Here is a 25,330-nt window from a genome sequence, read left to right on the forward strand (position 1 = left end):
TCCTGGGAGTAAGTTCCCTTCAGGTATTGAAAGGCTGCAATGAGGTCACCCTGCAACCTTCTCTTTTTGGGCTGGTCTGTTATCTCTTTGCCAGTCTCTGTTCCCTAGTGTGAGTGGCCCTGCTCTGCTGCCTGCCACATCCTGATATGGTCACACCAGTGTTAGGCAGAAGCAGCAGCACTTCTGCATAAGGCTTACCAAGCCTGAAAGACAGTACGTGAAGGTGAGCTCACCACGTTCATTGATTTAATAGGGAGGTACTTGTTACTGGCAGCAGCTGACAGTCAGTGTCCACAAAGCCCTTAGTACCATCCACTGTTGTGTCTGCCCTGGGATTTCCCCTGGCACATAGTGGTAGTGGCAGGCTGGCAAAATGTCCATCGTGACCCCTTAGTACTGTGGCCATATATATAACAGCGGGAGACAATAAAGCATCAAGTATCAGGATAAGCAAGGTCATTCATAGAAAGCAAGGAGAATAATTTACAGCTACTGAGTATTTTCTCATTATTAAGCTTTTTCTAGCTATATGCAGAAGCTAGAGGTGGTATACTTGTATTCTCAAGCTAACATGAGCTCTTTCCTATGGGCTAGTCAGGCTGTTCAGGCCACGATCTGTGTTTTCCCACACAGCTGATAGCTGAAATCCTGGTGGTGTGGTGATGTTGGCTCTACTGCATGTTCCTGAATGGGGACCTGCAAGTCAGAAGGGAGGCGTGTCTGCTGTGTGATGCAGCTCAATTTGCTGTTTCTTCTGTCAGAGCCCTTTTCAGATTTACTTCATAAAAACTGGCATAAGATTCTCATGTGTTTGGGTTATGTCTGTGAATGGAACATTTCCTCCTTAGGATGAGCTCCCAGTGTGTTTTTTTACCCATATTTTTAACAGTAACACCTTGGTTTTGTGTAGTAATGCTGATTATTATTCTTGGTGGGAAAGGATCACCTTGCAATGTTGTTTTCTTCAGTCCTGTCTGAAAGAGCCGTGACAGTGCTGTACTTCATTCCAGGCATCCAGTGGCATCATTTTTCCACCTGTTCTTCCGAGTCAGTGCGATAGTTGTCTATCTGCTCTGTGAGCTCTTAACTAGCAGCTTTATTGCCTGCATGGTGACAATTATCCTTCTCTTGTCGTGTGACTTTTGGGCCGTAAAGGTAAGTTCCTCTCATGTTTTTCGTTACCTTGTCTGACTATATAAGAATAATTAAATAGAGTGATATTCATGCCACCAAAAATTACCTTCTTTGTGCCATTCCAACAAAATGATACCTGAGATACATTCGAGTACTGCAATTCATTAGGAAACAAGACTTTGTAGCTGATTTCTTTTTGAAAATCAAATGGAGAATGTATAGCAGACTTATTTTTAAGGCAGCACAGGCTTCATTTTTAGAAAGGTCACTTCTGAGTCACCACCAGGATGCGTCATTTATGTTTGTACAACAGTTTGTTATTGTACTGGATGCATCACAAAATGGGTTTGGACATGAGAGCTTTGTGATCTTGTTTGCCCACATGTGAAGCAAATGAGCAGCATTACAAATAGCAACCCAAACAGCCGAGCTTTGGCAGAATCAAGAGCAATGAAATACAGGATCTATGCAGAGTGTGATGTCTCTCATTCTGAAATACAGCTAGCATTGATAACTTGTGCAGCCACTGAGAGCAGATTGCTGTGAAACCATCATTTGCCAATGTAAAGAAGGGCATTTGCTGCCTGGAGAACTGCAAGCTTCTCACAGAGCTAACAGCAATAAAATCTAGGACTGAAAAATCCATCATTTTTTGTGGGTCTAGCATTGGGATAGAGTATTCCCAAGGATTTGTTCAGCTAATAGTTTTTCTTAGCAGCAAATTGAAACCTCGTTGCTTTTTGTCTGTTTCAGAATGTCACAGGGCGACTGATGGTTGGCCTTCGCTGGTGGAACCAGGTGGATGATGATGGTAAAAGTCACTGGAAGTTTGAATCTAGAAAGGTAAGGCTTCATTTAGTTGTTTCAGGTTTATCAACACCCTGTTAATTAACAATTACGCTTGTGATGGTGAACTGCACAGTTTAGATGCTTCCAACCGCAGATCTGTAACTGCTTGCTTGTATCATGGTGGTACTGAATGAGGATAACATCATCTATTACATTTTTGCTTTATTTAAAGCATTTTTGAAGTGTCAGTCTGGCTTTATGTGAGTAGCTTCATTTTCACATAAAATGTTGTAAAGGTTCCCATGTCTTGTCAATAACATATATGTTTTTTGGTGTGAGCACGGAACAGCTGACATATCTTTTACTTCCCATAGAAGATCGTTGGAACTAGGAAAAGAAATTCAGTATTGCTCATAGTTTTACTGCTCCCTTGTGTTCGTTGCGGCTGCTGCTGTGTATCTAATATCCCTTCTGTTGGCACCTCATGTCCTGTCATTTACCCTTTTGATCCCTACCTGTTATCTCTGTGCATGAAGGTAACAGCACTTGTGGTGCACAGATGTGGAGTGAGGTAAAAGTCATCTCCTGTGCTCACATCAGAAATCCACAGTGGTGCAGAGTCTGGAACCCCAAACTTTCTCTAGCTGAATTTGTGCCTTTGCAGACACGTTCTTTCTCAAAGCTGTGCTTGTTGGAATAGCTAGAATATGTTAGGGAGAGGATAAGAAGCATCTAAACTGCTGGTAATGCAATATATTGAGCCATGAGTTTGCTCAGTTCAGATCTTTTAACTATTCATAAGAAGAATGAGTGCTTTCTTGGGATCTTCCCAATAAAGGAAATCAGTAGTGCAGTGTGAGTCATATCTGTGTAGAAATTGCCTGGCTCGACGGCTGTAAGTATCAATATTTAGTTCTGGCAGCACTCAGTGAAATTCTGTTTGTCTGTACAGTGATGTTAAGGTAGAAGATGTTCCCAGTTTGGGTGATTCTGTGCATTGAAACTGAACCATGCAACACACGTAACATTTCTCAAACTTACTGAGGCTTTTTAGCCCCTTATATTCCAAGGCAATTTGTTGCTACTTCCTCCCCAAATGGAAACATCTTCTCTCACAGTGATATCTTCACAAGGTATGGAAGCTGGCCTGCAAAGCACCCAGTAGTGCTGTGTGGGAGCAAAAGCTGGGACTCTTGTAGGTTCTGTGCTGCTTGTAGCGATGCTGAGATCTGTTAATCTCTGTTTACTTTGTGTTTCTAGGTATCAGCACAAGGGCATAAAACCTCCTCAGAATCAGAGTCCCGAATTTTCTGGTTAGGTCTGATTACCTGCCCTATCATCTGGGTGATCTTTGCTTTCAGCGCTCTGTTTTCTTTCAAAGTGAATTGGCTGGTGAGTTGCCTCCCTCAACTCAGTAATGCGTTTTGTGTGTTACCAGTAAGGTGATGCAAATCAATGACAGCATTTGCTTGTGTCTTAGGCAGTAGTGATGATGGGAGTGGTTCTACAGGGAGCCAACCTTTATGGTTATGTCAGGTGCAAAGTTGGCAGTAGGAAGAACTTGACAAGCATGGCAACCAGCTACCTTGGAAAGCAGTTCTTGCGGCAGGTAAGATATCAGGGTTTTGAAGCCCTCTAGTTGTGTTTGCTTTTGTCTATAGGCTTCCTTCCTACCTGAGCCATGAGAAGAAGGATTGAAAAGGTGTTATTTGTGGAGTTCTCTAGTGAGACCCTTCACACATTGCTTATTTGTGAATTTGACCTTGCTGCTGCTTGTGAAGTCAGACCAATTTGCTAATTGTGATGCAAATGGAACTCCATGTCAACATCACGAGCTTGTGTTATTTACTAGTGTCATGGACTAATGCTATAGAAGATACTGGAATATGGCTGGTCTATTAAGAACATAAGTGGAGAACAGTGACCAAATGAAATGGTGCATAATATAATGGATAATACACTGCTAAATTACTCCTTGTATTGCAGTGCTTCCCCTTCTGATTATGCTGGCCACAAAAACACTCATCTGGAGGCATGATTGGTCATTGTGCTTCTGTGCACAGCTGCACTGTGCTTATTCCTAACTGAAAGGGCCACCATTACCTTTTCTGTTCTTACTCATTTCCAACCAACTCTTCTCATCAGGTCATTCTCTGCCCTCTGTAGCTCCCAGCAGCATTAGGCACCACAGGGCACTGTTCAACTTCTAGGCTGTCATTTAACTACTTCTTGTCCCAAGTTTCCCAACTGTGGCTCCCCATTGCACACGTGTGGCTGGGAGCAGGTGGGGTTGGCTGTCACAGCTTCCCAAGTCTTCATTGGACTTACTGCCATCAGTGTGATAAGAAGCTTAAATATTGACAACACGGTCTGTGTTAGGTTTGTGTTCACTGGTAGCTTCTGAGTGCTCACCAAAGGCCCAGACCAGTCTCAGTCTCATGGAAAACATGGAAGTGTTGCTCCAGAATCATGGCAGTGAGTCACACAGTGATGTACTTCATTTTTTTCTTTGCCCGTTGCAGACTGTGGCTAAAGAGGACCAAACAGCATCCTGAGCCTGGTGGAAACCTCAAGCTGGGTTGGATTCACAGTACTGAAGCACAGCGAATGTTGCTCTGACCGTAAGATTTGGGAGCTGCTTAAATGAGGTGTGAATTAAAAGAAGTAAATACATCGTGCAAGACTTCCAGTTAACACTCCTAGCAGTTAATATTCAGTTTTCCACTAGCGGTTTGTGTTTAAGTCCTTTCTTAGTTTGATTAATTAGAATTACATTGCCTGAACTTTGAATCAGAAGACGTCCTAGGTAGTGCTCTGATGCAGGTTTATACTCACTGGATTTGTTAAGAGAAAAATGGCAGGTATCCTTCTAAAAACCATCCACAGGGCCTTCTGTTTGAGAACCATCCCCACCTCCCCCAGCGATTGGTACCTCAAGTAGTTTTCAGTTGTAGGCTTAGCAGCATTTTGTTCCTGGAGGTCTGTTTTGAAGTTTAGATAGCTCTCTTTTGACTCTACATCTCTCTCATTCTGTGATTTGAATGGCACTGAGGTTGTTGCAGTGAAGGAAATCTGAAGGAAGTGTTGCTGTTGGCTGTAGGAGAGTTTCTGAAGTCAGGTGGAAACTGCAGCAAGTGCCTGCTGAGCAGCTCCAGCCTTACTTTTCTGAAGTGGTGCTGGCAGTCTCAGTAACATCTAACCAGGACCTTGATTAAATCTGAGTTTATGGAAAACCCCTCTTTCTCCTGCAGGCCTGTGTCTGTACAAAGAGCACAACAGGACTAAAAGTAGGTTGCGAGGAAAGCTGCACACACAGTTTCAGAGGTGGAGTGAGTGTGAGAGCAGGTGATGGGCAGAGCTGTTAAAATGATGCCACCTGGTGAGAGCTGGTGCACAGGGCAGCAGGGAACGTCACTGCAGGGGGACCAGGACAGGATGTTACACAAGCAAAACTTCCTTCCACTCGTTTATTCACCTGTGCAGTGGATTTGGGGGTAACCATTTAAACAAGAGCTGAGGCTGAGTGCAGGCTGCTTTCTACTGTTCCACGACCAAAGGGTGTTTCACATAACCTTAACAGAGCTGCCTGAAGACCTGGCATCAGCATGCTGACTTTGCAAGACTTCTGCATGTCTTGAATCCATGCAGCATACTGTGCTCCCCAAATGGGCTGGGGAATAAAAGCTTTTGTCTGATTGTGAAATGTTGGCTTGCAGTGTTCACCTCAGTGGCAGAAGTTGTGTGTTCTGTGTGCAGAGCTGTACGAAAGGGCTCGGTTCCTTCTTGTCACGTAGTGCTGCTCAAGGCAGGTTGTGCTTTCACAGCAGGAGATATTGTAAACTTCTGATGAGGTAATTTAAATTAAGAATGTGGTTTCTTTTTGGATGATGGGTATTGTCAGCTGTGGGATCGCATTAAGGCTGAGTCTCCCTGGACTGTAGCAATACTTGGGAGCTGTACATTTGTTTAACTCTGGATCGATACCTTTCTTTTGTAAATATATATTTATAAAATCTTGAGATTAAAATAATGCTTTGTTTAAACCAGACCGTGTGTCCCTTCTGTGATTCATGGCTGAGCTCTGCTTATATACAGCGTTCCCGTTTATAGTGCATTACGTGTTAAGTTAAACAGTGCTAATGAGGAGCTCTGTCACGGTTGCTTTCACCCCAAGAGCCCTGGAGAGCCTGGCTTGTGTAAACACAAGTGTGCTGGGATTGCTGTCACACACAGCAGGTCCTTCTGTAAGACTTCTGTGTGCTGCTGTGCTGCTCCTGACTGCAGGTCCTCAGCTCTGGGCTGTGTTCTGCAGGTGGCAGTGTGTACCAGTGCCACCACACGGCTGGAGCTTCTATTCCGCATTGATCTGGAAGAGGTGATTTCATTCTAACCAATGGAGGTTAAACAGGTGAATTAAACCACAGGAGCTGAGGTGCTGCTGCAGCCACGTGGGGACACATGAGTGCAACATCTGTGGCATGGAGAAAGGGAGATCCTTTGTGCTTCAGTTGAACAAGTCCCCATTTGCCCTTTGTGTCCGAGGGACTGCACAGCCTCCAGCAAAGCTGCAGCCGCCAGGAAGCTGTTCTGAGATGTGTTACAAGTTTTGGCCTTCGTGTTTATTCCACTGTTGCCAAAGCTCCCTACAAACTGTTCCTGGAAAATAGAGAGTGCTTTTCTGGAAATTGGAGCATGATTCATCAAGGACAGAGGTATTTATTAGTGCATGCCTTTAAGTAGAGCCCTCCGTGGCTTATTTTTGGCTCTTGGCAAACATTCTGGCTTCTGAGAAACCGGCGTTTTATCACATTTCTCTGTGGTGTGGATCAAGACCAAGTTTCTTATCAGTGCTCCACTTGGGTGTGATGGTCCTTTGATTATTTGTTTGCTCTCTGCTGGAGTTTCCTGTGAAAGGGGGAGGAGGGAATAGCAGCGGAAGAGGGAAATTCTCGGTATGTGCTTTTTCAGACAAGCCTTGGGAATCCACGCTCAGCTGTGTTCTCCAGCATTAGCTGTGTCATGCAGGGCTCTCCTAGCACCGCCCTGCCTGGGTGGGGGGCTGAGCTGTCAGGGCTTACAGAAGCAAAAAGGATCTAAGAGCAATCATAGTGGGGGGGGGGGAATACTCTCTACTCTGATATAGCCTCGTGTGCTTCTTGCACAGCTGTAAGGTGGGCTTGGAGTCCAGTCCTCCCAATTCAGAACTCAGAGCCATTCTGAGTTCTTGGCTCCCCACAGAGGTGGCTGCATTTCTGTGCTTGTGGTCCAGTGCTTTAACACAATGTGATGCATGTATCCTCAAAACACTGAAGCTGTACTGGCAGTTCTGCCCTGCCTGGTGTCCCCCCCCCCCATTTCATGTGTGCCACCCTACCTACCCCAGGGCAGAGCTGCAAGGAAGGACAAAGAGGATGCGATGCAGGAGGAAACTGCACTGAGTGGGCGCTTGGAGCCTGTCTGTCTTCTCCTGCACTGTTCTCTTGGAGACCTGCCGGGCCCAGAGGGCTGAAGGGAGATGTCTATTGTAGTGGCTTGGCAGAGGCTGTGGTCAGAGCTGTTTGCATGGGACAGGACATCCCCACTGGTATTTCCTAAACAAAAAGCTGCAGTGAGTAATTGAGAATGACCTTTGGGGAGACCAAAGGGAGCAGGGATGCGGGCAAGAAGGGTGGATGCTGGCAAGGGCCCAGCACTGCTTCCAGGCCTCCTGGCAGGAAGGAATTTCACGCTTCCCTCCTGCTGTTCTGTGCAAGCAGAACATTTGTGAGCCAGCATCCCACCTTCCTGCACACAGCCCTCCCACCCTACCAGCCTGCAGCAAGCCAAGAGCCTCCTGCTGCCCTGATAAGACAGACAAAGGATAGAGAGCAAGGAAACGCTATTTCTGGTCTCCTGATAACAGTGTTTTTATACACAGAGGGGGCACAGACCCTTTGTTGTTTGCCTTTGTGTGCTGAAAGCAAACTGTTGCTTGGATGTGAAGTTCCTCTGTCTCTTACACCCAGAACTGCCTGGGCATCAGCTGATCCCATTCTGTGTGTGCTCAATGATGCTGATGCTTAACCTGCTTGTAAGTCTGGCTGTTGGTGGGACAAGATCTCAAAGGTTGTGCCTGCATCCTTGTGTTTAAATAGACAGTAATTAATAGACAAACCCCTTGTGCTCCTCCAGGAAACCTGCCTGGTCCTGGGAGCTACTGCTGTTGTGTTCTCCTCTTGCTCAGACCTCTTTCATTTTTGGGTGAGTCTTTAGATATTTTTAATTCATTACTATTATTATTATTTTCATCACAAAGAAACGTGTAAACAACTCCATAGTAACCTCTGGAGTTAATGAGTCACAGCTCTCCTGCCACAGGACGTTCTCTTTGCTCCTGTCTGCTGCTGCGTTTCCAGACCCTCAGCAGCTCGAGCTGTGAGGCTGTTACTCACCGTTTCCTGTGTAGAGCTGTGTGACTTCATCTGCAGCTCCTCTTCACCTGTGGAACCCCCACGCTCGTCATCTGAGCCCGAGCTGCAAGTATTTCAGTTCTAAAAAGACCTGGAGGGTGCTGCCTTTGGCACTGAGCACTGCCAGCTGTGCTGGGTTGCTATAAGTAGGATAGCAGAGAGCAGCATCAGCACTACAGGAGGACCATCCCAGCACTATGTGTCCTGGACCATCCTGGTGTGTTATCTCTGCTGTGGGGTACAGAGTGCTGGAGGAGCGGGCAGCCCAGGGGTGTCATTAAACCACCCTTTAATTAGCACCTGCCCAGTGATTTCCTGGGTAAAACCCTTGGATCTTGTGTTTAAGGACAACTCCAGCAGACATCTGGAGCAGCACCCTGCTTTGGAGTCCGTTCAGCCTCATGCAACGCATTCACCCTTCATCTAAGCCCTTATGGCAGCAGAGGGAGCTCTCACGCTTGGCTTTGAAGTGATGAAAGAAAGGAGCAAAGAAAGTTTTCAGGAGGGGCTGCTGGAATCACCCACTTGCAGAAGTGCTCCTCCAGCACCTCCATCTTCCCATCTCTGGGAAGGAGCCCAGTGCCGTGATGGTGTTCTGGGTTAAACAGCTCATGCTGGGCAGTGTTATGTTGGGTCAGACTATGGGCACTGGGTCTGGCAGGGAACAGGCTGTGGCTGTGCTGGATGCTGAGGGTCTGAAGGTGGATTATGCACCTCCTGGAGTCACCAACCCCTGGGCACTAGAACATAGCACAGATGTGACCTGTGCTTCCAGCACGGCCATCCACCCCTGTGCTCACCGGGTCAGCGCAGTTATTTCTGCTCTGTGTGTTGCAGCCAGAAGCAGGGCTGGGCTCAGGGCTGACAGCACTCCTCAGGGAGCCACAGCCTCCAGCTGCAGGGGATGAGCTCAGCGTGCTGAGCCACCACCTTTGGAAGCCTTTTGAGCCAGGGCAGAGCTTGAGCTCCAGTCCTCACCAGGTGGTTTTCTGCTTACAATGATACCTCCTCAGTGCCGGGTGCAGCCAGGTGAGGGGTTTTGTGGTCACGCTCATGAAGTTGCAATTGCACTGCGAAGCAGTCTGGGTACAGCAGGATTTGTTGTCCCCATGCACACAGTCTCTAGCATTGCTTTATCCACAGGCTGTCCCTGAGCTCCCTGCTCAGCTCTGGAGCACAGACCTCTGACTTCCAGCTGTAAACGTCTCCTCCTTGCACAAGAGGAAGCAGCCGAGTTGATGTGTATGGGAATTATCCCATGTCCCAGAACTCCTTCGGGCCTTGGAGCCATCTGCACAACCCTGCCCGGGTCGGGGTGAGACATTCCGTTTTTCCTGTGTCATTCGGGATGCAGAGCCAACTGCTGGCTGTGCCTGTGTGCGGGGCGGCTGCGAGCCGTGTGCTGTCAGTGTGATGGAGCAATCCTGCCGTGTGGCCAACACACAGCGCTGGGTCGGTCACGTTCCTGCAGAGAAGGGGCAAAAGAGAAGGAGGACAAGTGAGGGGCTCTGGGATCCTGGGTGAAACCACTGCGTGTCTGCAGGGCACAGTGCAGGAGGGACAGTGCAAATGTTGCAGTAAGTGTTGGTTTGGGGGGTTTGTGAAGCCATGGATGCCAATCTGTGCTTTGTTAATTCATCCCATATGCTGTCCCGTGTATGTGTCAGCAGAGGTGCTGCCAAATGGGAACTGGCGGCCCCCAGCTTCCCAAACCCTCCAGGTCAGGTCACTGAGCCCCACATCATGCTTTCTTCCTCCCACAATCAACATCTTGAGCTGTCACTGGGGAGATGGGGCATCCATAAACCTAAATGTTCCCTCTGAGGGCTCCTTACAGCCAAACCTGGGCATGCAGCACCCATCTGCCATCTCTTACCATAGTCTGCTGGTGCTGGCAGTGCTCCCACGTGCCACGTGCTGCAGTTCCTGATAACCAAAACACCTCTTTGTGTGAGCAGTCAGTGCCATGAATACATGACACATCCATCCACTTCTGCCCCGAGCAGGGCTGGGACTGCTGGGCTGGGACACCAGAAGTGACCTCAGCACTGAAACTTGTGGCTGCAATGGGAGGGTTCTGCCCTCACCGTGTGTGCTCTGAAATCCTCTTTATTTACGATGCAGTGGGAAAACAGTGAGCGGCAGTCAGAGAGGCCGCACAGCATCCGCCTTTCCTGTGCTGGCTGGGAAATGGGCGGGGGGCAGAACACACCCAGGGATGGAGATGGGATGGGGATAGAGAAGAGGATGAGCATGAGGATGAGGATGGAGCTTGCTATGGGTACAGGGATGAGGATGCTCCACTTTCCTGTGCAAAGCACTGCCCATCCCATGAGAGAAGCCAAACGATCAGCCCAGATCCCTGCTCCCAGGGCTGTTTGGGTGGAGCTGCTGGCTTTGGCTAACCTTCCCATTGCCTTGGAGCACCCTCACTATTCTGCACCCCTCTCAGGGCCTCCCCACTCCCACCCATCCCACCCCCAGCCTCTGCCACGTGCATTCCACTTCACTGTCTGCAAGCAGCAGTATCACACTCTGCCCCTCAATCAGAGGATGAAACCCTGTCACCCCTCTTACCCTGTTCCCAGCCTTCATCCCTGGATGCTGAGAGGTATCACGCTACAGGAATGGGTCCCTTCCTGCAGGTGACACTAGTGGGGGTGGCAGGGAAGGGGCCACCTCGAGGAGTGTGGGGGCAGGATGGATGCATGGAGTGGGACTTTGTTATCCCCCTCCACATGTGCAGGCTCTCATGGCACGGGATGCACAATGACACACTTCCCAAATTTGCCTGCTCCTTGCCAAGTGCATTACTTAATGCAGAGAAGCTGTGGGCGGTCAAATCCCTTCCCTATGAGCAATGGGGCAGTGAGCGGTGCAGCAGGTCCCCATGGGGCTGCTCTCCCACCTGCTGCAGGTGCCAGCACACAACTTGCTGCGAGCAGCACTGCTCCCATCCATCCCTTCCTTGGCAGGGGTTTGTTGCAAGCAGCAAAGTGGGAGTGCTGGGAGGAACCACAAACTCCCAAACACTCAGTGCAGAAAATATCCATGAGGTCAGCCCGCTCCTCCTGCTGCTATTGCAAAATACTGTGGGGGCTCTTCAGTGCAAGGTGCAGATGCAGAATTGGCCATGGAACCACGTGTGTCTCGCATGTTGTCTGAAATGCACGTGTGTGGATGCAGATTCCCTGCCCAGGTGATAACTATTGTGTGCAAACAATGGGATTGCAGCTGATGACTGCCTGATCCCTGTGCCACAGTGCCCAGGACCTGGTGAGGGCAGGGCCACAGGGAAAGGTTGTGGGGTCAGTGGTGGGAGGGTGGGGATGTGGGAGCAGTATCCTCTACTGTGCTCCTCTGGGACAAGGAGGAGAATGGTCTCAGTATTGGCTGGGAGGGAGGGGGGCAGAGGAGCATCAGCATAAGGTGTTGCTGGGGCTGTGCTGATTGCCCCAGGGCTGCTGCTAAGGTTGGAGGGCTGCAAAGCTGTCCTGTGCTCTGTGTGCTTGCCTTTATGGCAAAGCAAAGTCATGTACTTGGGGCTGCAGAGAGCTCAATGTGAGGAAACCTCCCTGTGCCATGAGGCTGCGCTGGGCTGTGTGTGCCTAGCACAGGGCGAGCAGACTCAGCTCAGTTTGAGCAAAGGCAATGCAGCCTGCCCACTGCTGCTAAAGGATGGTGAGCTCTGTGCTGTGTCCAATGCATGGGAGCTGTTCAAACCCTTTTATATCAGTGCACACTTGGGCTCAGTGTTCAGCCTGGGCAGTGTGAGGCCATGGTGTGGCATCTCTATAGACACCCCACGTTTGTTGGCAGCACAGCAGGCTGCTGCTGGCCCTCCTGCTCTTAAGAGAGAGTGAGAGAAAAGGTTTCAGCCCTGCAGCCTTTTGAGGATGTTTTGTTCCCAGCTTCACCCGGTGCTCAGTGATGGGTGCTATCTTGAAGGTAAACCCGGAGCCTCTGGAGCAGAACTCTTCTGATCACTTGATGTGGATGGAGACGTCTTCCATCAACACCTTCAGGAACTCATGTGCAGGTGAGTGCCACCAGGACCTTGGTGCTATGTATGTGTGAGCTTAAACCTTCTCCGTGTGGGTACTTGAAGCTGAGTGCTGAGCATGGGTGAAAGAACAATTCAGGGTCTGCAGCTACGTGTGCTGGGTGATGCTGAGCTGTTTCCCAGCCCCATTCTCTGGGCAGGAATCACAGCTGCTCCATGTCCAGCCTGGATTTTGTAGCCTTGCTTTTTCCCAGAGGATGAGGCGTGTTGCTTGAAAGCTCTGCTCTGCTCCTCCACGTGGTGCTGAGCAGAGCCTGAGGCTCGCGCTGCATGCAGACACAAAGATGCATACGTTACTTGGAGTGCTGCCCGGGAACATGGAAAGCAGATGTTGGGCTGCGACCCGGGATGAGCCGCGCTCCTGGTTGGTGGGATGGAGCTTGGCAGGGAGTTGTGTCTGGAGATGCAAACAGTGCTGAAGGGGCTGTGCTGGGGGCTGCTGACTGCTGTTCTGGAGCAGGCTGAACCCTGGGTATTTTGTCCGTGTTTCCAGATGAGGGTTTCTTTGCTTTGCCTTCAACAAGGGAGTGTTTCTGCCAAAGGTTTTGTTGCATCTTAGTGGAACACGTGCCAATGGAGCTGTGGAGGTAATGTGGTAGATGCAGCAGTGACCGATCTCTATGTGTGTGGAGTTCATCTAATTGCTGTTATCATCTATGGCAAGATGGGGCTGTTCCAAAATCGGACTGGGTGAACCCAGCCCATCCCACACCTCCTTTGTGGGCACTGGGTATCCCAGAGCTCCTGTGGGACATGGAGCATGACATTGGTGATGTGGTTTTAGGAGCATCCTTTGGTCCTTCCCAGTGTACCCTATGAAGCAGGGAGAAGCTGGGAAGCTGGGACAGACCTTCAGATCCATATGAGCTTCAGATCCAATGGAAGGCCTCCATGGGCTGGGCACTGAGTTCTCTGACCCCAGCAACGGAGTGGCAGGAGCTGCCTGACTCTGTCATAGAACCATAGAACAGTTGGAGTGGGAAGGGACTCCGTAAAGCCGCCTGGTCCCACCCCATGCACTGAGCTGGGACACCCACAGCTCCATCAGTGCTCACAGCCCAACCCCTGACCTTGGCTGGCTGCAGGGATGGGGCACCACCACCTCCCCTATAGGCAACCTGTGCCACTGCCTGACTGCCTGTAGCACGAACAGTAAGGGTGTTTTCCTCATATCCAGTCTGAATCTCTGCTCTTGTGGCTTGAAGACTCTGTCCCCTTCTTTCCTACAGCCCCCTGAGATACCAAAAGGCAAAATAAGGCAACACGTATTTACAGCAACAACTGGAAGTGCACAGCTGAAGGGAGGCTGCAAAAAGTTGCTCTCAAGGAGGCGTGGAGCAGCGCCGTTGGGAAGGAAAACCACTCAGTTCTGGAGCAGCTTCCCTTTCTTCTCACTCACACGTCACACATCACAGTCCCCTTCCTCAGCTATATTTGGCCACCCATCCGCACAGCACTTCCTTTAGTGCCCAGCCTTTGCTGGCCCACCCGCTGCCGGCCCCATCCCATCCCAGGCCATGCGCTTCCGCAGGGTGCGCCAGGACTGCTCCCTTTACAGGAGGATTAATGCACGAACTCGGTATTCCTGTCCCTAAGGCTGCCTGCTGGATGCTGAACATTCCCGCATCGCATTTCCAGCGTGTCATGGCCTCACAGCATCTTCCTGCTCGGAGCAGACTCTATTTTGGCACGGGGTCACATTGCACGCTGCGCCCAGAACAGTGCACGGAGGGGGAGGTGTGTAGGGTTGGGCTGCATTTGGGGCCAGGGGTTCCCCGCTGCAGCAGGAGCACCTCAGGACGGGCAGGGAGGGGTTCTCCTTTGCTAAGGAGAATCTGATGACAGAAAGCAAACAAACAGTGCTGTTTTTTTCCACTTTGAGGGCTCATCCTCTGCTCTCTTGGCTGATCAGATGCACGGTGGATGTTTTCCAGTAGGTGCTGACTTTTCTCCAAAAAGCAGATTTCTTCCAGCAGAATAGTTAGAGCTGCAGCTTTCCTCCTCCCAGCTCACATCCAGCTGCTCCAGCTTGTTACTGCTGCTGAGATCGGATGGTGCCCGCTCGGAATGCTTTGGTCCGAGCATCTTTTTCCATGCATAGCGATAAAAGGATGGGCCCTTAGAGCAGGAAAGCACAAGACTTTGTGAAGTCTCCATGCTGAGTTATACCTAAAGCTGAACAAACAGCCCTGAGCCTGCACTGAGCCTTCAGCCCAGCAATGCCACAATGTGCTTGCAGGCCCAGGGTTTGCCTTGTGGAAGGGAAATACTGGCTGACCTCTCACTTGGCAAAATTCCTTCTGGCCACAGCTGGAAGTGGGGATTTGAAAGTGAAGGAAGGAACTTGTGCTTGCAGAAGTGGGCTGTCCTGCAGCAAGAGGGGGTGTGCTGCAAGCTCATAGAGTTGGAAAGGACCCATAAGGATCATCGAGTCCAGCTCCTGGATGGACACAGGACCACCCAAAACTCAGACCACATGTCCGAAAGAATAGCAGAATATAGAGATCATATATCTGAGCTCAGTGCAGTCCTTCCCCAGACAGTTTCCAGGCTGGCTGGGCAGGAAAGAGAGGAGAAGGTATGGATGGAGGTTTTGCCTCCTCACACAGGAGCATGATCTGTATCTCCACAGATACAGGAGCCTGTTGGTGATGGATTTATATGCTGACACCTGGACCAGAAGATAAATAGCCTGCAGGTCTGCAACCCTGTGTGATGGCAGGACCCGTGGCAGCTGTCTGCACAGTTGTGTTGTAGTGTGTCTTAGCAAAGGGAAAGTATGTGGCATCCCTGAGTGACCCACTGCCTCTATGGGAATGCTGCTGGGGCTGCAGATGACAATAGAGGGAGGGAAGGGCAGGAAGGAGGGAAGCAGGAGCCTGGAGCATCCTTCTCCCCAGCAACACTCCAGTTAACACTGCCTCCTCCAAGGGGGCTTTTGGAGCACTGTTGGGCAAGGCAGGGGCTGGATTCCCTCGCTGTGTGATGGCTTGCATTGTTGTGTTTGCTGTGGTGTTGCCTGAGCACAGCCGGGAGCTGGTCTTGGGGAGCAAGGAGGGAGGATTACTCTACTCTTCCCTGTGCAGCAGGGTTTTGGTTTGGTGTTTTTGTTTTGGTTTGGCTGCAGGGCTGTGCAACACAGGATCATAGAATCATAGAATGGCTATAAAAGGACCATGACGATGGTCCACTTTCAACCCCCCTGCTATGTGCAGGGTCACCAACCATTAGAACAGACTGCCCAGAGCCACATCCAGCCTGGCCTTGAATGCCTCCAGGGTTGGGGCATCCACAAGGATCCCATCCACTGGGATCACCAGTCTGATGTCTGCAGGGGGCTGCACTTTGCTTCAAGTGGGAGTGCACTCCAGGGGGATGCACACAGCCCTCAGCACAGCCCTGAGCTCAGCCTGCAGTCCCAGGCTCAAGCCAGGAACCATGACATTGTTCCATCCCTGTGACACATCCTGGGCTGAAATGTTCCCCTCTGCTGAAGCCCTGAACCTGAGAGCAGTTCCCCTGCAGAGCTGTGGGAAGAAGATGAACTTTTGACTCTTTCTGAGTAATGCTGGGAGCTGCTATCCTTCCTGAACCACACTGCCAGCCTGCTTTCTCTCCCTTCGCTTCTGTGAGTTCATCTGACCCCAAATCCAGCAAACCCAGCCCTTGCTGTGTGCTTTAACGACCACCTGTGGGGTTTATAGTGCTTGCTGAAGCCTGGAGGTGCTGGGAGGGGAATGGAGGTCACTATATTGAGCATCCCCAAAGCAAACTGCCTGTGGAAAAGAGGCATGGTGACAGCAGGAAGCCTGGTGTTTGCTGTCCAAATATCAGCCAGATTGTTTGGGGACGGTCTTCAAAGAGCTCCACTGCCAGGAACAGGGCATGGTCACAGGGAGTGCGCTTCACTCCTTGCCATCATGTGTCCCAGTGCTGTCCCAGTGCTGTCACCGCTGGGTGACACTGCCAGCCAGAGCGTATGGGAGGGAGCCACAGCATTCCAGTGGGATTAACCCAGGGGAACATGAGAAAGCATAACCCCACATGGCTTGAAAGCTGCTCACCCTGGTATGTATGGTGGCATTTCCAGCAGACCTGCCATAGGAGTGTCCCATGCCTGGGCCATGACGTGGTTGCTGGAGAGCTCTGAAAGCTTTGCCTCTGTGCAGACTGCAGCGTGCATGTGGGTCTGTGCGTGGAATGGCATCTCCCTGACTTCCCTGGCAATGCTTGGATGGGTGAAGCTGCACGCCTTGCTTTGCTTTTTGCACGATCCAGCTCAATGCAAAGCTGGCTGAGCTGCTCTGTTGTTGTGAGGGATGGGAGGTTTGCAAGAGCCGTCACAGGAGCTGCACTACAACAACACCCCATGGCAGCTCAATGCCAGGCAAGGTCACAGTCATGGTGTAGCTCAGACTTCAGGGTTCTTAGGACTACATTTATTTACAAGCACATGAAGCTTTGTGGCTTTTATCTCAGGGTAGAACTGTCCATAGGGCTCCCATGGGGGTTGCTCAAGGTACACAGTTTGGCTGCAGAGGGTTTGCTTTTATGGCCAGGTCATTTAAAAACATCAGAATTGCAATGAGTGAATGAAGACTGCAGTGTACAAACCCCATCCTGCTGTGCTGGGGTTCATAGATGAGGTGTGAGGTGTGAGGTGGGGCAATGCAGGGTGCAGGGGAAGGCAGAAGATGTGGGGATGTGGTGCTGGCTGCACCCCTTCCCCACCATTTATGCCTTAATGAAGTACAGTGGTTGAATGGATTCCTGCTCTGCTTCCTGGTCTGTGTGATGTGTTTGTCTTTTCAAAATAGACAAGATTTCCATGGCTGATAGATTTCTGTGGTTGCCAAGCTTTGCTTGGCTTTGGTTGCTGCTGCAAGCCATGCAGCAGCCATGCTCCCACCCAGGCACTGTGCATGCTCACAGATCTCTGCAGGGCGCTTCCATCCCTTTGCACTGCAAGAGCTTCTTGGTAGGCTGTGCATCTCAAGATGCTGTGTGGTAGCCTGGGGTTACAGCATGGGAAGGATGGAAGTTCAAGCAAGAAAATGCTGGGAAGGATGGAAGTTCAAGCAAGAAAATGCTGGAGGTTCTTTGCTGCTTGCTTAGGGCTGCAAAGGGTTAACTCTGCCGTGCTCATAGTGCTGTGGAAGTTGAGCAATCTTGTCTTTATTACGGAAACTCAGACTGGGAATTAGGAAGGAGACTCCAGCCAGCCAGGGAGCTTTCCCAGAGCTTTGGAGCCTGAGTGCTGACTCCAAGTGGAGGGGCCTCTGGAACACAAAGGAGAGCAGGCTGGGCTGTTGAACCACCCCACGGCTCTGCATGGGTCCTGTTGCAGAGCTGTGTGTCCCCCAAGTGTGGGGCTCACAGAGCACCCATTGTTTCCAGCACTGCTTCCTCCTCTGCAGTGCTGGAAGCAGCAGAGCCCATTTCTCATCACCACCCTCCTTGTGGCCATAGATCTGAAGCCCCCACCCGAAGATGCTCAGAGCATAAGATCTGCCAAAGCAGTGGCCTATGGCTGGATGATGGGGATAGGGAGGGCTCCTTCACTAAAGCCCTTATTCCTTGGAGAGCTGGAGGTTTCATATTCATTTGGGTTGGGTTTTCGGAGGCAATCAGGGTTTAAAGATCCATCCCCACTTTGTCCCAGGGCTGATCTCTTGCTGCTGCTGCTGCCATGGGGGGCACGAGAATGGGGCTTTTATTTCCCGTTTTTGTGCAAAGCTTGTCCTGAAGTGACTTCAGGGCTGTGCACTGCCCTGCAGGAGGAAACGTGGCAGCTTTCCAAGCACACTTGGAAGGGCTGTTTTCCCCTTGGTGCTGGCTGGGTGAGGTGGGGAAATGCCTGTGAGCTGCATCGTATGAGGGTGCTGATGGGAACCTCGAGCTGCTGCATCAGGGCTGGTCCTGCCTGGCATTGTACGGAGCAGACATCAGCTTTCCAGTCTTTCCTGGCAGTTCTGCAGCAGCAAATGAACTGCCTTTGCAGGACAGGCTGTTCTCCAGTGCTTTGGGATAAGCATCCTGCTGGGGCTGTGAGGGGTAGTAGGCTTGTCCCTAGCAAACCTGGGGAGATCTCTGTGTCTTCGCCATGATGAGATGAAGAAGATCTCTGTGTGTTGTATCTGCAGCTGTTCTTATGCCTGGCTGCTTCAGGGCTGGTCCAGGGCCAGGTGTGAGTCCTGTGCATCTCAAGGCTCTGCTTCTCTGCCATGAGGGCCTCTTGGGGACAAATGATGGCAGCGGGGGGACAGAAAGCATTGGAGAGTCAGATGCAGATCCACATGTGAACATCTTGTCCTCTATGTCCTGCTTTGTCCTGCGCTGTGGAGCACAGGCCATTGCGTCTCCAAGGGGAAAAAAATGCCCAGAAATTCCATAGACCCTTCAATGTCGTTTCTGTTCTGCAGCGAGACAAAAAAAGCTCCCTTTGTGCAAGGGCTGAAAGAAATAGCCCAGTCCCACAGCCTTCCCAAAGCCTTAATGTCAACTATTTGCCTCTTTGTACTTGCACATCAACAAGCATTCTCCTGCCTGTGCACTCCAGCTGCTCGCAGCTCGGTGTGCTTGGGCATGCTGGAAACGTGGGCCAGGAGACTGGGAGGATGCAGTGCCTGCTGGCTGCAGCAACTCTGCTTTCTGGTGCTAATATCCCACTGACAGTCCTTCGGATCTCGCTGCTATTTACTGCTGGACAATCAGTTTGCCCCATGGTTCAGCCACACACCCAAAGTCCATTGGACGCAATGGTTGGGCACCCACCAGCTCCTAGAAGAAAGGAACAGACCTCCTGTGATGCAGTTTGGTTTTCCTGGGGTGTCCTTTGTTCCCAATCCCCATCCTGTTGTTCCCTTCCTCCTCCAGACCTATCGGAGCCCCTGATCATCTCTTTCCATCTCAGACACACAGCTTCTCCGTTCTGATGCTCGGGGAGGAGTTTGGGTTGGAAGGACTTCATGGCCAATTTCAAAGAGTGAAGTCAGATGAATGAATAAAGAGTGGTTTTGTTGCTCTTATCCTTTCATCAGCTTTGTTTGGGTTCCAGCAGTTCTTTCTGCAGCTGCTGCTCCATCTGGCTCCTCTCTGAGGGGTCACATTAAGATCCTGCTGAAGATGAGTGAGTTGCTGTTGAGTTGTATAGGGCCGAAGCTGATGTCTGGCAAAGGAGCACTAGTTTCTCTCTGTGTCGTTTAAATGGAGAGCTGAAGTATCTTTGGAGAGGAACCCATAAGGCAGGAAATTGCCATCCCCCAGTGATAAAGGCTGGCAGGAAATTGCCATCCCCCAGTGATAAAGGCTGAGCTAAAGGGCTGTAAAACATAGCAGGAAGGTGTGCCTGATGGGGTCTGTTGGCGTTCCTGAAGGGGTGGAGGTGATCCCCACCCTGAGACATGGGGAAGATGAAGGGATGGGCACAGCATTGGAACAATGGCACTGAGCAGCAGGACTGCAGAGATTGAGGTTTGCTCAGGTGCTGGGCATTTACCAGCCCATCAATGACTTCTTCCAGGGGGAAATCTGATACAAAGGGGATGTCTTCCCAATCCCACATAGAGATAAATGGGAAAGCCTTGCTGTTACAGTAAGCTTTGGTTTAACACTTGCTGGCTAAAGAGCCAGAGCACAGACAGATGAAAACAAGATGCTCATCCCATTAGGGAAATCAGCTGCTGATGTCTTCCCAATTCAGATAAGCATTTAGTGCTATGCTTCAAAAACAACATGACCTCCACCCCACACGCTCTGCAGGTGAAAGCCTTACCACCAGCATTGGTTGCTGCAGGGAGACGTGTATGTGTGTCCCCATGTGCACAGTGACTCCCATGTGGCATCTGCTCCCTTCCCCATCCACTCTTTGGATGGGGGTTACTGTACCCTGGCCCCAAATGTGGGAACCACACTGCTAAAGCCAAATGAATGGGAAGCAGAGCCTGGGGGCCTGTCAGCAGGGGCTGGCTTGGAAGCAAATGAAAGAAGAGAGGGGAAAAATAGTTAATTACTGCGAGCTTCTAAAAACACAAAATAGCCGCTTTTTATCTCATAGAATTCCCTTTGCAGGGTGTAATTCCATTTCCCCCCCTCCCTCCCTGCTTTCACAGCGCGCTCCGGCTGCTGTCAGAACAGCCTGATTTACACCACAGCTCTGGCTGTTGCTCAGGCGGGTCCCTCTAAATATAATGGTGTGAAAGCTGTCCCTCTGCCAGCAGTGCCTGCACGAGCTGCAGCGTGGAGCAGCATTGGGTGCTTTGTGGCTCGCACGTCTTTCAACAAGAGCAGCCCTCCCTCCTTCCCCTCAGGAAACTTGTTCTTTTAATGCACTGAATGTCTCAACCCGTTGACTTGACGTGCCTTGCTGGTGGCATCGGAGGATTGGGGAGGGTCTGAATGGATGGACTGAGCAACACCTAGTGTGTGTTTGATGCTCTGGTTAATGAAGGCAAGGTGTACTCCAACCACTCCCATGGCCAAGAAATTGCTCCCTGTTTAAAACTGGTCATACATCCCAACTCTCATCACTTGAGTCCCAGACCCTGGACTTACATTTCAAGGGGAAAAAGTTAAGCTAACATGAGGTGTTTTTCCAGCCCCATTCCAGGTATTACACCCTTTGGGGCCCTCTTTGGAAGCCATCCAGGTAGGGGATATTTTGGCTTTCTGTTCTGGAGTTGAGACTTTCAGTTTAAATACCTAAAGTTTAATGCTGTCAGGGTGAGTGCTGGCCCAAGCACTGGGCAGTATCCAGCTGGCAGGGGGTGCAGAGGAGGTGCCCGGTGCCCCTGACCCTTTGGTCTCATAATTGGCATTTTTAGTCATTTTATGACCTTCTTTGCTCAGATTACATCTATCTGATCAGCACTGGTTGGGTGCTTGGAGCTGCTGAGTTTGCATGTGTTTGTGGTTGGTGGGACACAGCTGGAGATGGGATGGGATGTGATGGAAGCCCTGTGGGTTGGAAAGCCCGCTGCATTGGCTGCATGCTGCTGTGGAGCCAGGCTGGCACTGGGACAGAGAGGAACCCTGGAGCTCTTCCCCTGCTCCATCCTCCTTCTGTAAGCCCATGTGCTGGCCACTCCCCAATGGAAACACTGAGCTTGGGGCAAAGGGTTACAACCTCCAAGTGCTGCATCACATTGGACATTGAAGGGATACGGACCATCCTGGCTTGTCAAAACAAACACATCATACTGGCACAGTGTGTGCCACCCTCTGACAGCCCATAGCTCAGAACCAGGCTGAGTTTGACACATCATTCCCAGCTGCAGAGTGGAGTGTGTGCAGTATAGGTACAGAACAGCAGAACATTACAACAACAGCATTTCACTCAGACTATTTCAGGCTTTTTTTTTGAGTACGGAAAATTTTCCTGCTGCCACGTCAGGCTGCTCCTATTTATAAGAGCCTGTGGGGCTGCTCGGGGCCCGGCCGGGGGTGTGGGGCTCATCCCCACCACACAGAGCACTGCAGGATGCGGCTTGGGGCAGGACCATTAAAATGCACTTTCCCCCTTTCCCTTCCCTATGGTTTTGGCAGAGGATAATCCGAGGCAGCTCACTTTAAATGCTCTCACTTCTCAGAGCTCCGAGCTGCTTTAATATGTACCAGCAGGGCTCGGGGGAAGTGCACTCAGCTCTGTTCTCTACCATCCTCATCTCTGAGCATCCAACCTCATCTTAACACCTCTAAGGATGGAGCACCCAGAGCTTCTTTGGGCATCCTCTTCTGCTGACTCACCACCTCTTAAGTAAAGGGTTTCTTTTTCCTAACATCTAATCTAAATCTCCCCTCTTCTAGTTGAAAGCCATTTCCCCTTGTCCTATCACTATCAGACTGTGTAAAAAAAATCTTCATGAGAAGACCCACTGTGACCCCCAGCTATTTCTACAGCCATAGCTGTATTCCCAGTGTAGCCTCCATCTCCTTGGTGTCAATGGAGGCACCCCCCTTCACTGCAAGCATCCATACCCCACTGGAGGCATCTTTCATTGAGGCATCCTTCACCAGAAGCATCCTCCATTGGAAGCATCCTTCACTGGAGGCACCCTTCATGGAGACACCCTTCCTCCCCAGGATGGAGGAAGCCAGGAGGTCCCAGCTGTGTCCACGCTCTCACCATGTCTCTTTTTTTGGCTTCCAGAGCACTCAGAGCCCTCAGCCAACGTGGGTCTGCCCAGCCACCTGCTCCAGTGCCACCTGTCCCAGTGCCACCATGCGTACCCTGCATACACCACGCACACGACCCCGGTGGTGAAGATGCTCGTGGAGCAGGATGAGAGGAGGACCATGACCAGCTGTCCAACAGCCACTGAGCGGAGCATGGCATCACCAGGAGCTGCTGCTGCAGGGATGTTCTCAGTGCCATCCACAGTGAGCGGAGGCAGCAGTTATGAAGATATGGAGAGCTCCATGGGGAAGGCAGTGCCCGGGAGCAGATTGCAGTCACCAAATGTTTACAGCAGGGTTATCTTTGCCAGAAAGGCTCCGCTGCGCGTGGCACCGTGCAGCAAGAAGAAATGAGCCCCATGCAGCTGAGAACAAACAGAACAAGGAGAATCTCCACCTGTTTCCCAAGTGCATTAAACTACAGGTGTAAACAGCACTCTCAGCTTTTGGAGCCTTTCCCTCAAAGCCTCGTTGGAATGAAACATAAGCACAGATGCTGCTTTTTGCAATCGTCTGCTTCCAGCTCTGGACAAAACTCAGCCCTACAGCCAGGCAGTGCCCACAGCTGGTGCAGGGCAGGGCAGGATGGAGATGCAGATGCCTTTGTGCCCACGCAGCCCAGCACACAGAGCCCTGTTCTCTGCTCCACTGCAGCTCATCCCCCTGCTTGCACTGCAGCTTTGCATGCCTCTGGTGGGGGTTGGGCTGGGGACAACATCCCTGGGGGGCTCTGTGCATCCATGTCTGCATCCCAGTGAGATGTGGGGCTGCTGTGCAGAAGATGCACCAAGCAAATCTGTGCACCACTCTCATCTTGGAGCAAAGACCAGAAGGGAGCAGGGCTGGCTGCTGACATTGAGGACTTGTCTTTGCACATACCACATGTATGTATGTATATACTTTCATACACATCTATACCTTTATGCACAAGTGAACCATAAGCAAAGCAGTTGCAAGGCTGAGTGTGCAGCAGGTGGATAAGCCACTTTCCTTTCTCACTCACAGCTGATTTGTCTCTGTTGACAGAGATGCTGAGGTCAGAAGTGCAATGTGAGATGTGCTGTGTGTTGCTGCCCAGATCTTTCTGTATTCATGCTTCAGCAGCTCCATCTCTGCAGCAGTGACCGATGTTTTGATACCAGGCATGTCAAAGCTGCTGGAAAAATGCTCTGAGGGAGCAGCTTCCTGCAGCGCTATGGCTGGAGGTAGGAAAGCATCGAGGGATTTAATGGTTTTATAGTTGGAAATGCATTGTGTCTTCAGCAAAGGGGGAAGGTTTCCCTCTCTATCAGTGAAGGAGTTGGGATAAACTGGGGACAGGTGAATAAACAAGTTGTGAAAAGCACTTGTAAGGAGGAAAATGAAAAGAGAAACTGAGCTGGCTTTGGTAATTCACCTGATGGGCAATCCTGACTTTTCTGTTGTCCAGGGGCCACCCTGGAGCTGCAGTTTCTCAGCACAGATTTCAGCTTGTTCTGCCCACTCACAGTAATAAAGTTCTCTGAGGGCACTATTTAGCTCCGGGTGAAACCCATGGGTGCTATTTTAGAGCCTCATCGTGTGATGTCAGAGAGCCCAGGGCTGCAATGTGCAGGTGGTGAGCAGTGTGATCCAGCCATGATGTCTGCCAGGCTGAAACCCATCAGGTGATGTGACCTGGGTGGGCAGGGGCTGGCTGCACAGTGCCCCATACAAATCACTTCCCTGGGGTCCTTTGGGGATGGCCACACAGAGGACAGCAGCAGGGCGTTAGATGCAGCACAAGGGAACTCTGAGGGTGTGAAATGGGAGGAGATCTGGGGTGATGTGGGGAGGGGTAGAATTGACCCTCCCCCCTTTTGCTGTCAGCAGACCCAGCAGCACCCACTTCATTAGGATAATATACAACTGGGGGCCCAGAGCTAATCGCAGCTCTAAACGACTTCTATTATGCTGTGACTGCTCCTCCGCCTGCTCTATTGAAACCACATGCTGAGGTCGTTAAGTAGAGACAAGCCAGGTGCTGACTGCTTCGTTTAAGCCAAACTCAGAGTGATTTCCTGCAGGAGAAATCTGCAACGTCGTGTGTTGGCACCCAGGAGCAGGAGGAGAGAGCTGTGGGGAATGGCAGCTATATGGCCCTGGGACCTCTCACTGTGTGCTGCTCCATCCATCCTTCAGGGCTACAAAACTGCTTTTCTCCCTCCCCTGGCACTGCAGCGCGGTGCAGTTGTGCTGCTCTGGGCCTGGGCAATGGCTCGGTCTCAGTAGGAGCTTGGTATGATGTCAATGTTTCGAGTGGGTGAAGCAGAGGAGGCAAAAATAGACATTTAGACATTTTTCCACTTCTGCCTTTTTTGAAAAGGAATATTTATAGCTCGGCACACAAACACAGGCGCTTTGTGAACCCGCCACCCATTGCGCTGTGCTGTGCTGCCCTGTGGATCCACTCGGGGCACCCCAGGGTGCTGGAGGATGGATCCCTTGCAGCAATCTGGAGTGTGAGCCTTGACTTTGCTGTTAACTCTGAAGCCTAATGAGGGCTGTGACCACAGTGTTTTCCCCAGCTCACCCATTGCTGGGTGCCAAAGGGCTGAATCCTTGCATTTAGCTTCATGGTCTGCTCTGTGCAATGTGGCAATGCTGGTAAATTAGTTTTAAGGTTGTTTTAAGGTCCCACAGTTGGAGATGCAGTTCTGCCCCCAGAACTGACCCACTCAAGGGAAGGAAACCATTGCTTCCA

General features: G+C 50.8%; 3 protein-coding genes across 4 annotated transcripts in view; all 3 read left to right on the forward strand.

Annotated features, from left to right (window-relative positions):
- CDRT1 (CMT1A duplicated region transcript 1) overlaps positions 1-113 on the forward strand; it is an 11,838-nt gene extending 11,725 nt beyond the window's left edge. The window contains exon 14 of the mRNA XM_015879731.2: positions 109-113. Within this exon, the coding sequence (XP_015735217.2) occupies positions 109-113 (5 nt within the window). The remainder of the gene's footprint in view (positions 1-108) is intronic.
- Positions 114-951: 838 nt separating this feature from the next.
- On the forward strand, positions 952-5,971 carry LOC107322102 (Golgi apparatus membrane protein TVP23 homolog B-like). Its single transcript, XM_015879740.2, has 5 exons — positions 952-1,155; positions 1,888-1,977; positions 3,184-3,315; positions 3,404-3,532; positions 4,446-5,971. The coding sequence occupies exons 1-5, from the start codon at positions 1,108-1,110 to the stop codon at positions 4,476-4,478; spliced, it is 432 nt and encodes a 143-aa protein (XP_015735226.1). The 5' UTR covers positions 952-1,107; the 3' UTR covers positions 4,479-5,971.
- Positions 5,972-7,796: 1,825 nt separating this feature from the next.
- LOC107322100 (CMT1A duplicated region transcript 4 protein homolog) lies at positions 7,797-24,125 on the forward strand. Of its 2 annotated transcripts, XM_015879738.2 has the most exons (4): positions 7,797-7,993; positions 8,095-9,687; positions 12,321-12,411; positions 22,583-24,125. In XM_015879738.2, the coding sequence occupies exons 2-4, from the start codon at positions 9,631-9,633 to the stop codon at positions 22,960-22,962; spliced, it is 528 nt and encodes a 175-aa protein (XP_015735224.1). In that variant the 5' UTR covers positions 7,797-7,993; positions 8,095-9,630; the 3' UTR covers positions 22,963-24,125. The 2 variants fall into 2 exon arrangements, 1 of the variants encoding a protein (XP_015735224.1); XR_001558808.2 differs by lacking the exons at positions 7,797-7,993; positions 8,095-9,687 and adding an exon at positions 10,863-11,648.
- The last annotated feature ends 1,205 nt before the right edge of the window (positions 24,126-25,330 follow it).

This window comes from Coturnix japonica, chromosome 18 (assembly GCF_001577835.2).
Source record: "Coturnix japonica isolate 7356 chromosome 18, Coturnix japonica 2.1, whole genome shotgun sequence".
Classification (NCBI taxonomy): domain Eukaryota; kingdom Metazoa; phylum Chordata; class Aves; order Galliformes; family Phasianidae; genus Coturnix; species Coturnix japonica.